The 14,040-nt window shown below is 41.4% G+C and overlaps 1 protein-coding gene across 1 annotated transcript in view; it reads left to right on the top strand.

The window, feature by feature from the left end:
* Nucleotides 1-14,040, top strand: part of LOC149797528 (uncharacterized) — a 152,917-nt gene that overhangs the window by 17,960 nt on the left and 120,917 nt on the right. The window contains exon 7 of the mRNA XM_089960771.1: nucleotides 13,117-13,212. Coding sequence (XP_089816897.1) covers nucleotides 13,117-13,212 — 96 coding nt within the window. The remainder of the gene's footprint in view (nucleotides 1-13,116; nucleotides 13,213-14,040) is intronic.

Here is a 14,040-nt window from a genome sequence, read left to right as displayed (position 1 = left end):
GACAGTTAGGAACGCCTTGGCTGACTCAGGCGTACGACGATGCCACTCAAACTCCACACGCCTATTTACTCGATTTGAAACCTACGACCCCCGATGATTTGCGATTTCGTACCCACTTGTTTCACCACTGGTGCCAAGACGGAGGGCCTGTCCTCTACACGTCATCGTCCTCGACTTAACTTCACTCAACAAAAAAAACTATAAAACCTCAGACACTTTTCGTCTGTCTCACACAGTTTGAACATGACGTCCCTTCAGTCGCATCTTCCCGTCAAATTGATTCATGCCTTGTATGGCATCAGTCGATCCAGAAATACGAGCTCGTGTCTTAGAAGCTAGTCTCAAAGAAGTCTTACGATGGTTCACGGTGACAGCACGTCAATTACTACAAGGGATCATTCAGATTCCTCATCAAACCAAACGCTTTTTTGATCGAAACAAAGTCGCTTTGACCCAACTGGCCGATCCCCGCATCGACACTCAAACCAAAAAACAAATCATTTTGAAACCTGGAGGGAGCGGTACTCTAGGAGGGGTCATCATTCGCTCTCTCTTAAGATGAGATCCTAATGCTCCCAAACTTCTCCCCAAGAAAAAAGTCAAACGAAGCTCCAAGAAGAAGAAAAAGAGCCACGGTGTCAAGACCAAGTCCCCAAGGAGACCCGTGTCTCCAAGAACTTCTCCAGTGGCGGGACCCTCCTCTTACCAGTCACCACCCCGGAAAAAGAAAAGAAGCCCCCAGAAAAAGAAACAGAAAAAAAGTCCCCAGAAAAAGAAAAGCCCACAGAAGAAAACTAGTCGCAAGAGAGGCACTTCGGCCACGACGCAAACCACGAACTGCAACGGCGGTGACCGCGTCTCCGGTAGCCTCAGGTTCATTCACTTCTCCGTTGATGACACCAAGAACTGAAGAGTACTTGGAGACGTTGATCACACCAAGAACTTCTCCGTTAATGACCCCAAGAACTTCCCCAGTGGCAGGGCCCTCCAAGTTAGTGGCAGTGGCCGCTGCTCACAAAGTACCTTCTCCCAAAATCAAAATTCAAGAAAGATTGGGCATGTTACAAAGTTTACTGGATTTGTCCAAGCAAGAACTGGCTCGATTTAGTCCGTTGCGTACCCCTGCACGACGTGTCATGCCTGTCCTCAAGTTGATACGACGTAAAGACAACCAGTGGCGACGCGTTCCAGTATAAAAAAGGCCTGTGACTAAGTAGGGGTATCAGTGTTTTTGGTCCTGGAGACTCAAAGATGTCACCCTCCAGAAAAATCCCTCTTCTAAAACCCAAGGAAAGAAAAGGAAAGGACTGCCTCCTCGTTTAGTCAAACATGGGGACATGTTATCTGCCTGTCCAAAGCTTCTCCACCCCTACGAAAAAAACTCATTCAATCAGCCTCCAAAGAGGTCATCGATACCGTGTGCGAATTTTGTTTGAACGTCTTGAAAGCCACGATCCCTTTGTCCAAACACCAGAAACAATGCTTAGGCAAACATCGTCACGTTCTTCGCCAAATGGTTCAAAAGAAAATCCCCATTCGTCAAAAGAAGATGTTGGTCCAACGTGGAGGAATTTTACCCCTCTTGCTCGGCCCATTGCTGAAAGGAGTCTTGGGAACCATGTTGGGAGGACTGGTGGGAGCAAGATAAAAAGGCCCTCTGAAGTCCCAAGATCTCAGAATCGACCCCTGACATCCCATGGAAGGACGAAAACTAGCTTTAGTGCCTTACAAACGATGGATGGAATACCATCGTTGGCAAGAACAACGCACCCCGCATTTACCTCCCAATCCCAATTTGAGCGAGATGTCCCAGTTACAACACGAATTGCAGTCCTTGATGGATCGCCAAGATTTGTCCGAAACAGAAAAATCGCAAAAGTACGGTCAACTCTTGCAACGACTGCAACTCTTTCACCAGAAAGCTTTAGAGGAAACAGCTCTACCCACTCTTAAAGATTTTAAGACCTTAATGAAAAGTCCAGCACCATCATCACTACCACCACCACCACTACTACCATCACCAGGGGTTACCAGAGATGCTACCCCACGAACACCTGAGGAAGAAGAGATACGAGAAGTGTTTCAAACACCGTCAGCAGCTCCCATTTCAAGTAAGATTTCAGCATCCTTGTTGACCCCGTCACCCACACCTCAACGAGAAGAAATGAAAGATTGGGTTAAAAAGATGATGTCCACTCCTCCTTCGACAGAAGTGAAAAAGAAAGAAGGGAAGCCAGAAGTGGAAAAAGAAAAGACCAAAGCCATTCCATTGCCACCTCCATCACCACTACCTTCGACTTCTACTCCCGTAGCCCATCGGACACGTAAATCCGTTTCCAAACCACCCTTTCGACCCACCCAAAGTAGCATCCTCGAAGAGTGGGTGCCTTATTAACAAAACAAAAAATGGAAAAAGTGTTAGCCAGCATTTACTACGATCCATCCCTTCCTGCAGGTTACGCAGGAGTTCAAAAATTGTATCGTGCTGCCAAAACGCGACTGAAAAGTCTCCGTTTACCTCAAGTGCAACAATGGTTACAAGAACAAGCTACCTACACTTTACACAAACCCATTCGACGCAAGTTTTCCAGAAGTCGCACCCGAGTGGAAGGCATCGATCATCAATGGCAAGCCGATTTAGCCGATGTCTCTCATTTGGCCAGTTACAATCGTGGCTACACATATTTGTTTTGTGTCATCGACGTCTTTTCCAAATTTGCCTGGGTCGTGCCCTTGACTTCCAAATCGAGCAGTGAGTTAGTGCGAGCCCTGCAACGAGTGTTGAAACAAAGTGGTCGTCACCCTCTTCGATGGCAAACGGAAAAAGGCACCGAATTTCTGAACCAAGCTTTCCAAAAAGAATTAAAGAAACGTGACATTCATTTTTGTCCCACCGAGAATCCCGAAACCAAAGCCAGCATCGTGGAACGTTTTCAACGCACTTTGAAAGAACGCATGTGGAAATATTTTACGCATCACCACACTCTGAAGTACATCAACATCTTACCGCACCTGGTGCAAGCGTACAACCAATCCTACCATCGAAGCATTGGACGTGCCCCGCAAGAGGTGACTCCCGAGAACGAAGTGCTGGTGTTTGAGCGCCTGTTTGGTACGTCCCCGACGAGGGCTGTCTCCAAGAAACGTGGAGTGTTGGCCGTAGGAGATTGGGTACGCATTGGCAAAACCAAACGCACTTTCGACAACGGTTACTTTCCTAACTGGACTACCGAATTGTTTCGTGTCAATGGACGAGTGCATGGACGTCATCCTGCCGTCTATAAATTGGAAGACATGAACGGAGAAGTGCTCAAAAGAACGTTTTATTTGCCCGAGTTACAACGTGTCACCAAAAAAGAAGACGACGTATACGACATCGAAAGCATTCTCGAATGCAGAACCCGTAAAGTAGGCAAATGACGTGTCAAAGAAGTCAAAGTACGTTGGAAAGGATATCCACCCAGTTTTGATTCTTGGATCGACGCCTCGCAAGTTATCGACTATAAAAAGAAGTGACCATCATGCCCTTTCACACAGACGCAACTACGTCGACCACTCCTTCAGCCAGTTCTTCTCTGCAAGATTTACAAAAACAACCTTTGTGGGTGTGGTGTGGAGAACGTGTGCCTAAAACGCAAATCGTCTTTTTCTGCCAAATCTTCGTGGTGTATTGTGTCATCGGGGCAGCCATTGCCAATTTGAGTTTGCAACAAGGAGTCAAACAATTGTGGACCATTTTATTGAGCAGTTGCGTCGGTTACCTGCTTCCCAATCCCTCCCCGAAATTCTCCTCGAACGGGAACAACGGGAACCTTGTGTCCAGTGCCAGTGTCAGTCACCACTCGAATAACAACCACAGAAACAACCCCATTTTGGGCGGAGACACCCATCTGACGTCCAGTAACCCCTCGGACAGCCACAGAACTCTGGAATTATGAGTCACCAAAACCAATTTTACTTAACCTTACCCAGTGACAGTTCTATGGAAGTGTTTCCCAAGAACACGTTGTGCTGTTACACGGCCAAATTACCTCAGGCCATCCAGTTAGATCACGAAGCCCATTGGGAAGTGGCTTTAGTAGAAATCATTCCCCCAATCCATGTCTTCAATGTCCTTCCCAATCAAATTTTTTTTTGATGTGGAAGTTCATGACGAACAATTGCAACAGTACTTGGATACCCATGGCAAATATAACATAAAAACCCCTGGCACAAAAAATAAAAAGTGGACCACCTATCACTTGTCCATTCCCCCAGGCTATTATTTTAGTGTCAACATTTGGTGAGAACCATAGCCTCCAGGTTTAATGTCGTGTTTATGAAAGCTTTGGAAAGTGTCAAAAAAAGTGTCACCCTGGAATACCACAAAGCAGCTCGTCGCTTCTTGATGAAATTTGACGGGGGTAAAATCATGTCTTTCTTATTTTGTCCTGAATTGTTTGACATGTTGGGTGGAGACATGAACATGAGGATGGCCATGATCAAGAAAAACGAATTACCAATCATTTACGACAACGAGTCTTTTAGCAAGTTATTTCGTGCCCGGTAGAACTGAACCAAGGACTGAATTTGATGTTTGTGTACTCCGATGTAGTGGAGTACAACGTGGTGGGACACACCTCTGTGCCGTTACTGCGTGTCATTCCTTTCAAAGTGGATTCTGCCACGAACGCTGGCGAGGAAGGTGAAAACACTTATCACGTTCACCGCGAATTTGTACATCCTCACTATTTGCCTGTCAGTAAGTCTTATTTGGACACGGTCAACATTGCTATAAAAGGAGATCTGGGACAAAATATTCCATTCACCAAAGGAAAAGTCACGGTGAAACTCCATTTTTGAAAACGGTTCTCTCACGACTCGTAAGTCATGTATCCAGTGTACCGAGGGGTTGCTCGACAGCGAGGACACGGTTTAGGAGATATGTTAAAATCGGCCTTTCGTTCGGTGGCCCCGGTGTTGAAACCGATGGTGACACGCGGATTGCACGCCTTGAAAGATGCCGCACTGACGCAAGGCAAAGAATTTCTCCAAAATGTCATCATCGACAAACAAAACCCCAAAGAAGCTTTCTTAAGGGCAGGCAAAAATGTCTTGCTGCAAACGGGTAAAGACCTTTTGGGCCAACGAGAAACACCTATAAATGCCCTGCACGCTACCGAGTCAGGCATTCAGCAAGGACAAGGCAGAAAGAGACGACGAAGAAAACACCCTTTCACCAGACTTCACACTTCTAAAGCTAGAAAGACAAAGAAAAGAAGAACCGTTGGAGACTTAGACGTTTTCGATTATTGAGAAACAGAAAAAATGATGCACCGAGAATCTTATGCTAGTTCCAAGTCGGAACTGGATCTGTTTGCCATGCCCCCCCCCACCATGATGACCATGCAAGAATCCCAGTGGGTGGAATTTCACCCGTCTCCTCTTTGACAGCCTCAGCTCCCATCGAATTTGAAATCAAAGGACAGCCCGAAGATTACATCGATCTGAATAGCAGTTACTTGTACCTGAAAGTCAAAGTTGTCGATGAGGACAATTCGTCCCTAGATGGCGATGAGGATAAGGCTCCCGTCAACAATTTCATGCATTCCTTGTTCAATGGAGTGGACTTGTACTTGAATAACAAACTGGTCAGTAGCAGCATGGATACTTACCCTTATCGTGCCTACCTGGAAAATCTCTTGACGTACGGAATAGACGCCAAGAACACCCATCTCAATGCCTGTGTGGTATGGGAAGCTGACGATGCGGGCAAATTTGAAACATTCGAAACTGATACAATAAAAGCACATAATGCGGGATTTGTAGAACGAAGAGACAAAATCAAAGACGGACAGAGTTTAGAACTGATGGATCGTTTGCATTTGGACATGTGGTTGCAAGAGAAATATTTGCCGAATGGGGTGAATGTTCGCGTGAGACTGAATCGTAGCAGTGCCGCTTTCCATTTGATAGGTACTACTGCTTACAAAACTGTCATCGAGGAAGCCAGGCTTTGCGTGCGACGCGTGGAAGTGTTACCTAAAGTGGGAAACGACATCAGTCAGACGTTGAGCAGAACGACCGCTAAATATCCGATACGACGCATGGAAGTGAAAACCTTCACCATTCCTACGGGGCAACTATCCACGATCGAAGATCATTTGTTCCAAGGACAGTTACCCAAACGTTTGATCGTTGGTATCGTCGAGAATGCAACCTTCAACGGAACTGTCGCTAAAAATCCTTTCCACTTTGAACACTTTAACGTGTCCAAGATCGAAGTCAGTCGCGATGGCAAGACCTTGTGTACTAGGCCTTTCGAACCTAACTTTGACAAGAAGAATTACTTGAGATCGCACTTGTCCCTATACGAAGCCACGGGACAATTAGGAACCAACACCAGTCACGGTATTTCGTACGACGATTATGCAGGAGGCTATGCTTTGTGGGCTTTTGATTTCACTCCAGACCAAGGCAGCGACGAGGGACATTTCCACCCTATAAAATCCGGCCAGATTCGTGTGGAAATTCAATTTACTACAAATCTACCAGGGACGGTGAACGTCATCCTGTATGCAGAATTTGATAATACAATAGAAATCAACAGTTTGAGAGAAGTCATTCTAGATTATTAGAAGCTATGGAAGACTGTTATCCCTCTTTACCTAGTGGAGAAACTTTAGACATGAAATGTGAGGAGACTGTGGAAGAAGAAAAAGCTGTCATGATGAAGTCAAGATGGCCAGAACAAGAAGCCCATTTAGTCTCCTGTTTTGCCAAACACTTGGTCGAAAAAATGACGGAATTGATCAAGAAAGATTGCTATGGATGTCAAAACGATCATCCCAGTCAAATTCAACACGATAAATGCCTAATGCTGAGTCAAGAAGAAAAATTGGACGAGTATCTGGACGAAGCTTGGAGTCTCATCTCGGACGAAGTCGTGTTGCATCAGTGGTATAAAGACTTGCGTGAACATTCTTGTCCACCATTAACCACTCAAGAGATCCATCATATCGAAGCTCTCCTGAATCAGAGTGGGGAGACGAAGCGAAGAAACGGTTATTTGTCAGACATTTTCAAGCAAAAAATCAGGATCGAATTGATCACTTATTATTACCTGTGAAGAAGAAAAAAACATGGATACCTGGGAACTTTATTACCTTTTGAACCACATCTCGTACACGGCTTCTTGGAATCCTGTCGTCTGTGCTAAAGATGAACTCCTTCATCGTAAACCGCAAGACCATCAAGCTTATGTGATCAACACGGACGACAGTCATCTCCCAGGAACCCACTGGGTAGCCGTCTACTTTCCTCAAGAAGGATGTGTGGAATATTTCGATTCGTATGGATTGCCTCCTTTGGAAGACGATATCATTGACTTTATGAGAAGAAATGCTCAGACCACCCGATTCAATAATGTGAAATTACAAGGCACAGATTCCTTGGTGTGTGGACAATATTGTGTGTATTTTCTGCATCATCGCAGTCTGGGCTATTCCTTATAACATTTAGTGACTCATTTTGATCCTCGTTCTTCTTCTAGAAACGATGTGAAAGTAGATAAATGGTTCTGTGACCATTATGCTTATCTTTTGTCTCAAGCTAGGAAACGTAGTGTCCATCAATGGCCTAATGACTTCCAACAGTGGAAATCACAATTTCATTCACAACGTTGTCAGCCGTGTCCAAAATAATGAGTTAGTTGAAAAAATAATGTTTGTGATTTAAAAAAATGTTTGATGTTATATTGTTGGATTATTGTTAAAAAATGTTATAGTTGTTTGTTAGTGTTAAGTGATTTTGAATAAAAAATGTTGTGTTTTGAAAAAAAATGCCTTTGTGGTTTGTTTGGCTATAGGAATCTTGATTCATGCTCTTTGACTTCTTACTATCCCTCTCATGACACTCATTGAACGTTCCGGCTCGAAAACCGTATAGGGATGTTTTCCTTCACGTCCGCGCTTTGACCTTAAAAACCGGGGTAGTTTCCAGTCTAACCATCCATTGTCGACTCATCCTCCTACGAAGATGTGCTCCAAACTAGCTAAGCTAAACGAAGCCTACGTGAATTTGCATAGGGTCAGACACAGTCTGATACCGAAGCCTGAAGAGACAGAGAATGTGAGAATGTTAAAAGTCACTGAAGACCTGATAGAAGAGCTCTTCAGAGAAGAAATGAACAGGGAGAAAGAAGAATGGACAGAGAAGTACAGACTTCAGAAACAGCAGAGAGAGCAGCAGCAGCAACAACAACAGCAGCAGCAACCTGAACCTGACAGAGCCTTTGTCGACTGTCTTATCGACACCAAAGAGTTCTTCTTCTCTTTCCGAAGAAGCAGACCTATCGTCAGAAAGTCTATCGTCAGAGGACGTCGCATTCTTAGAAACTAAAAGATGGCCCTAGCTTCAACTTCGCACACAAAAAAACAGCCCTTTTCAGGGCTACCCAATACTCTAGAAAAGAAATAACAATTGATTTGCCAATGTGTGTATGGAGAGTAGTGTGAATATAAACACTTACTCTTTTGTGGTGTGAGTGTATGTGTTTGTGATTGTAAGAGATCAAGTACGTTTGTGTGGATAATGATAAGGTTTTTTGCTGTTTGACTTGCGTGAAGAGTAGATTTGGGGTTTGATTTGATTGCTTTGCCGATGTGGATAGCATATTGAAGTGATTAATGAAAATTTTTAAATTAGTAATGGGTAGTATAAAAAAGTGAGTGTTTCTTTTAGGTCCACGCGTTGTTTGGTCATGATCTAGGTAAGATAAAATTTGTTTTAGGGGATGTTTTCCTTCACGTGCGCACTTTAACTATAAATTGAAAATCGCTTGGCCGTCTAGCTACCCTGTTCATTCGTTAACAACACAATGAATACCAGAATAAGCAAACTTCTTGAACTCCAGATACATCTGGAATATGCTAGGCGCCTGTTAAATGAACTGGCAGAGGAGGCCATAGTAGAAGAGGGAAGAATAAAGAAGGAAGAGGAGGAGAGAAGACAGAGGGAAGAGGAGGAAAAGAAAATAGGAGAGAGGATGTTGTACAATATTCCAGAGACAGAGGATTGGGGTACTGAAGCCAATCATCCTCCCTCTGCGCTCCCAGTCAAAAGAAGAGTGAAAGGAGACTGGAGTCGGAGATGTGTGTGTGGTGCCAGACCTGGAAGGTGCCATCATTAACCAGGTGCCCTGGAGTTCTTAAAAAACAAAAAAAACAGCCCTTTTCAGGGCTACCCAAACCTTTAGAAAAACAATAGTAACCCATTTGGCAATGTGTGTATGTAGTGTGAATATAAACGCTCACTCTCTTTTTTCCTAGTGTGAGTGTATGTGTTTGTGTTAGTAAGCACTCACGTACGTTTGTGTAGATAGTAGATTATTGGGTTTTGTAATCAATAACGTATGTTTGTGTGAATAGTAGATTTGGGTTTCATTTTAATGCTTTGCGTGTGTGGAAAGTAGATTTTGGATTTGTTTATTGCTGCTTCACGTATGTGGATAGTAGATAATATGAGAAGAGAAAAGTAGGGGGATGTTTTGCTTCACGTCCGCGCGTTGTTTGGTCATGATCTAGGTAATATAACTTTTGTTTCAGGGGATGTTTTCCATCACGTCCGCGCTTTAACTATAAGAAACCACAGTGTTCGTCGTTCGCACCATTCTACGGAATAACGGAAAGAAAATGGTAGCTGTATCTGACCTGTTCAACAACTTAAAGGAAACATACTACTGGATGATAGACAGTGAATATGTAGTGGATATAATTGAAAGATAATGGAGGATAAGAAACAGTCTTTACTTTGCTAACAAACTAAAAGTGGCCAGGGAGAAGATAGAGGAGTTAATAGAAGAAGTGAAGAAGTTGAGAGGGTTTACTAATCCTGCATATGTCAAAATTGGAATGTTAAAAGAGGCTTTGGATAATGTTGTAGAAGTAAGGTGCTTTTTGGAAGGAATGGTGAAATGGTTAGATTGGCCTTTGTCAAAAGAGGTCTGGAAAAGCTGAAGAAAGCTGAAGAATTAATAAGAAAAGTATTGGTGGAAGAAGTAAAGAAGATAAAGGAGACATGGAGTAAAGAAAGAAAAGATGAGGAAAACAAAAAGAAACAGGCAGAGTTTGAGAGGCTGAATCAGAATTAGATAAAAGTTCAGGAAAAGTTTAGAGCTCTAGGCCATCCTGACTGGATGCCAGAAAAGGAGAAAAAGAAGACAGGAATAGTGACAAAAGTGAGAAGATGGTTGAAGAAGTGGAGGTGTTAGAAGAACAAGAAACCCAAAGGCCCTTTTCAGGGCCACCCACATCTCTCGAAAAGAGATAGACTTTCAATTGCCTACCCCATTTTTTATTGTTTTAATTTTTAACAAAAAATAGAGACCCCTCCCTGTTTCAATTTTACATAGACCCTATACAGTCCCAGGGGTGTTAATGTTAAATTTACATAGACCCTATACACTCCCAGGAAAGGTCTGTAATGCTAATTCCCCTAGACCCTATATCGTCCCAGGGGTTTTGTCCATGTTAAATTTACATAGACCCTATATCGTCCCAGGGGTGTTTTCTAATGCTAATTCCATAGACCCTATATCGTCCCACTTCACTACTTCCAGGGAAGAACACATGACCATATTGTCAGGCGATGTTTCGAATCCCGGAATGGGACAGTCCTAGGTCGGCTACTGTGGTACGTCCATGAGGAAGGCTTTTCACTTCATTGGCATATGCACTAAATAACTTACTTATTTCTCTGTCCAGTACAACACGAAGCGGAGCAAAACTTATTTAAAAAGTTGTTGTCATGTTTGTGCTATTCTATATCCAGACAGATTTAGAACTGAACGTTTATTAGCACTATGTTACCACTCTGGTGCATACGTGCGGATAAACCACATACATACATACACACACATACACATACCTACCTATCTACCTACCTACATACCTACATACATACATACATACATACATATATACATACATACATACATACACACACATGCACATACCTACCTATCTACCTACCTACATACATACATACATAAACAAACACAGACACATACCTACCTACCTACTTACGCACGTACGTACGTACATACATATATACATACATACATACATACATACATACATACATACATACACACACACACACACATACCTACCTATCTACCTACCTACATACCTACATACATACATACATACATACACGAACACAGACACATACCTACCTACCTACTTACGCACATACGTACGTACATACATACATACATAGATACATACATACATACATACATACACACACATACACCTACCTACCTATCTACCTACCTACATATTTACATACGTACATACACACACACAGACACATACCTACCTACCTACCTACTTACGTACGTACGTACATACATACATACATATACATACATACATACATACATACACACAGACACATACGTACGTACGTACATACATGCATATATACATACATACATACAGACACATACCTACGTACGTACATACATACATACATACATACATACATACATACATACATATATGCATACAGTAGAGACATACATACATACATACATACATACATACATACATACATACATACATACGCATACATACATGCATACAATAGAGACCTTTCTACCTACCTACATACATACATCTTCTCTCACTGTATCAGACCATTCTTATCCAAGTTGTTTGAGTCTCTCTTTGTTCAAACAAAGAAAGAGTTCTAAAACTAGTCAGTAACATGTTCAGTATAAAATGATTTGTTCTGGTAAACCGTTGATCTTTTCATACTGTTTCTGTTTTTAAAATTGTTAAATTGTAAGCTTTTGCTGTGTAGATTATACAGATATCGAGACGTTATATAGCCGTTCCAAGCAGTTAAGCACACCATAGAAGAATGCAAATATATCATAACGGCACATGCTATACAAAGAGGGTAACCCAGTATCATCTTACGTCTATATCCAATGTACACAACTCACACTGATGGATTTATTATTAGCGTTGACAAATATAAATATATCCAAACGGCTCGACATGCTATGTAAAGATGGTTGTTCAATATCAATTTACATCCCAGGTACACAACTTATATTTATGGAATTATGATCAGCGCTAACGAATATGAATTTGCCCAAGGGACATATACTATAGAAAGAGGCATGCTTAGTGTCCTAATAAACCCCAGGTACAGAACTTACGTAATTATATTTATGATCGACACTGGTATACCTAGCCTAATGATCTTGCATTGTTTAAGTTGGTTTGTATCACAATCTTAGCTGATCATATCGTTCTCGAAGGTAAACAGTAAAACTGAAATGTACGCTTTAATTAATTTGGAATAACTGGTCAGCACACTATTAATTTATGTAGAAAAGGGATTAAATGACGCAAGTATATTGACGCATTCTGTAATACATTTACAAAACGCTGCGTCTTCTGTTTGATACAAGTTTTGATGTGGTGTTCGTACATAAAATTTAAATTTAAATTTACTGCCTTGGACATCAAGATTAATAACGCAGTTAAAGAAGGAGACTACATAAAGTTATAATTGTATACGACTGGATCTTCCACGCACATCTGAGAAACTTAACTTAGTGTTAAGCTTAACTTTCATTCCGACCTAAGCATCACAAAACACTTCTGCCTAGAACAGCCGAGCACGCTGTGATATTGTCCAGTAAAGCACGATAGTACATGTCCCTGCATTGATACGACAAATATATGAGTAGTAAATTCGTGTAATCCTTAAAAAGTAATGTACACGTAAAAATACGAATATATGAAGATAACAATTTAATTTAGGAGGCCACAAGAGGGTCGTCATAAAGCCCTTATACTGTTTAATCATTCTATTATTAGTAATAGTTTTACTCATGTTTTATTATTGACGTACGTTTTTGCATCAGTTAAAATAATACTCAGATTTTATATTTGCTCAAGAAAGTGGTTGATATTGAATAACGTTTCACTGTTTTTACTATCTTCTATTACAGTAAGGGTTGCGATTCTCGATTTTCTTTGTGCACCAAATGTTTTGTACTTATTTTAAGACTGTGGTTCAATACTTGATTTTTCATCACTCATTCTTTACTGACAGGGTGGTGACTCTTGAGAAAGTTCTAAAAGTAACCCAGGATGAATTAGATAAACTCAAGGGAAAATATGAAAGAAAGAACAAACAGCTCTTTAACAGGTATGATGTTTGACCTTATTAAAAATGAAACCTAAAATATTAAATAATTAAGTTTTACGACTCCTCCACACAATGACAATTAGGAGTTTGATGCTTTTGGGAGACAGGTGTCTTTTACAAAAGATGTTTTACTATAGCAGGTCTAATGAATGCATTTTGTCGCATCTTGTTTAGACATATGTATGGAATAAAGAGACATGATACCTTATGGAAGTCAAAGTTCTTTAGTCGTTTCATGAAAACGTTTTTAAAGGTAGGGACCTTATCAAGAAATGTTTCTAAGCATATTCCACTAAGCATACGTATGACTTCCTCGCTGTAGTGCAGTGTAAAGTTACATGGTTTCATTTTATAAATTTAGTTTCCATTTATTGTACATTACAATACTGGTTCACCATACGCTATCAAGATTAAACAAATTCGACTTTTCCAGAGAAATGAATGACAGTTTAAAAGTGTGATGAAGGAATATTGTTTAATGACATTTCGACATTACTGAAACAATATTGCAAAAAAGAAGAGTTAGAAAACAGTTTTGTTTTTTGTTTTTATGGGTATTAATCGCACGTTTGACACATTTAGTGACTATATTGTGTCAAGAAAATAGCAACTAAGTTCCTTTTCCAAGCGAACACTGAAGAAGTCGACCCGGACAGACCTAGTGTGGTATCGAACACGCGACCCATGAATTAAGAGTCCGACGCACTCGCAATTTGAAACTCAGCATGTAAACATCAAGTAAATGATATTACGTTCAGTAAGTTGTTGTTGTTACAGAGTTTAACCCCATTTTCAGCACAAGATAGTGTTATGTATATTTGATTCAAT

Source organism: Sinohyriopsis cumingii, chromosome 6, assembly GCF_028554795.1.
Source record: "Sinohyriopsis cumingii isolate HCF-2022 chromosome 6, ASM2855479v2, whole genome shotgun sequence".
Classification (NCBI taxonomy): domain Eukaryota; kingdom Metazoa; phylum Mollusca; class Bivalvia; order Unionida; family Unionidae; genus Sinohyriopsis; species Sinohyriopsis cumingii.
Note: the sequence above shows the minus strand (reverse complement) of the source record. Positions and strands in the feature narration are given on the sequence as shown.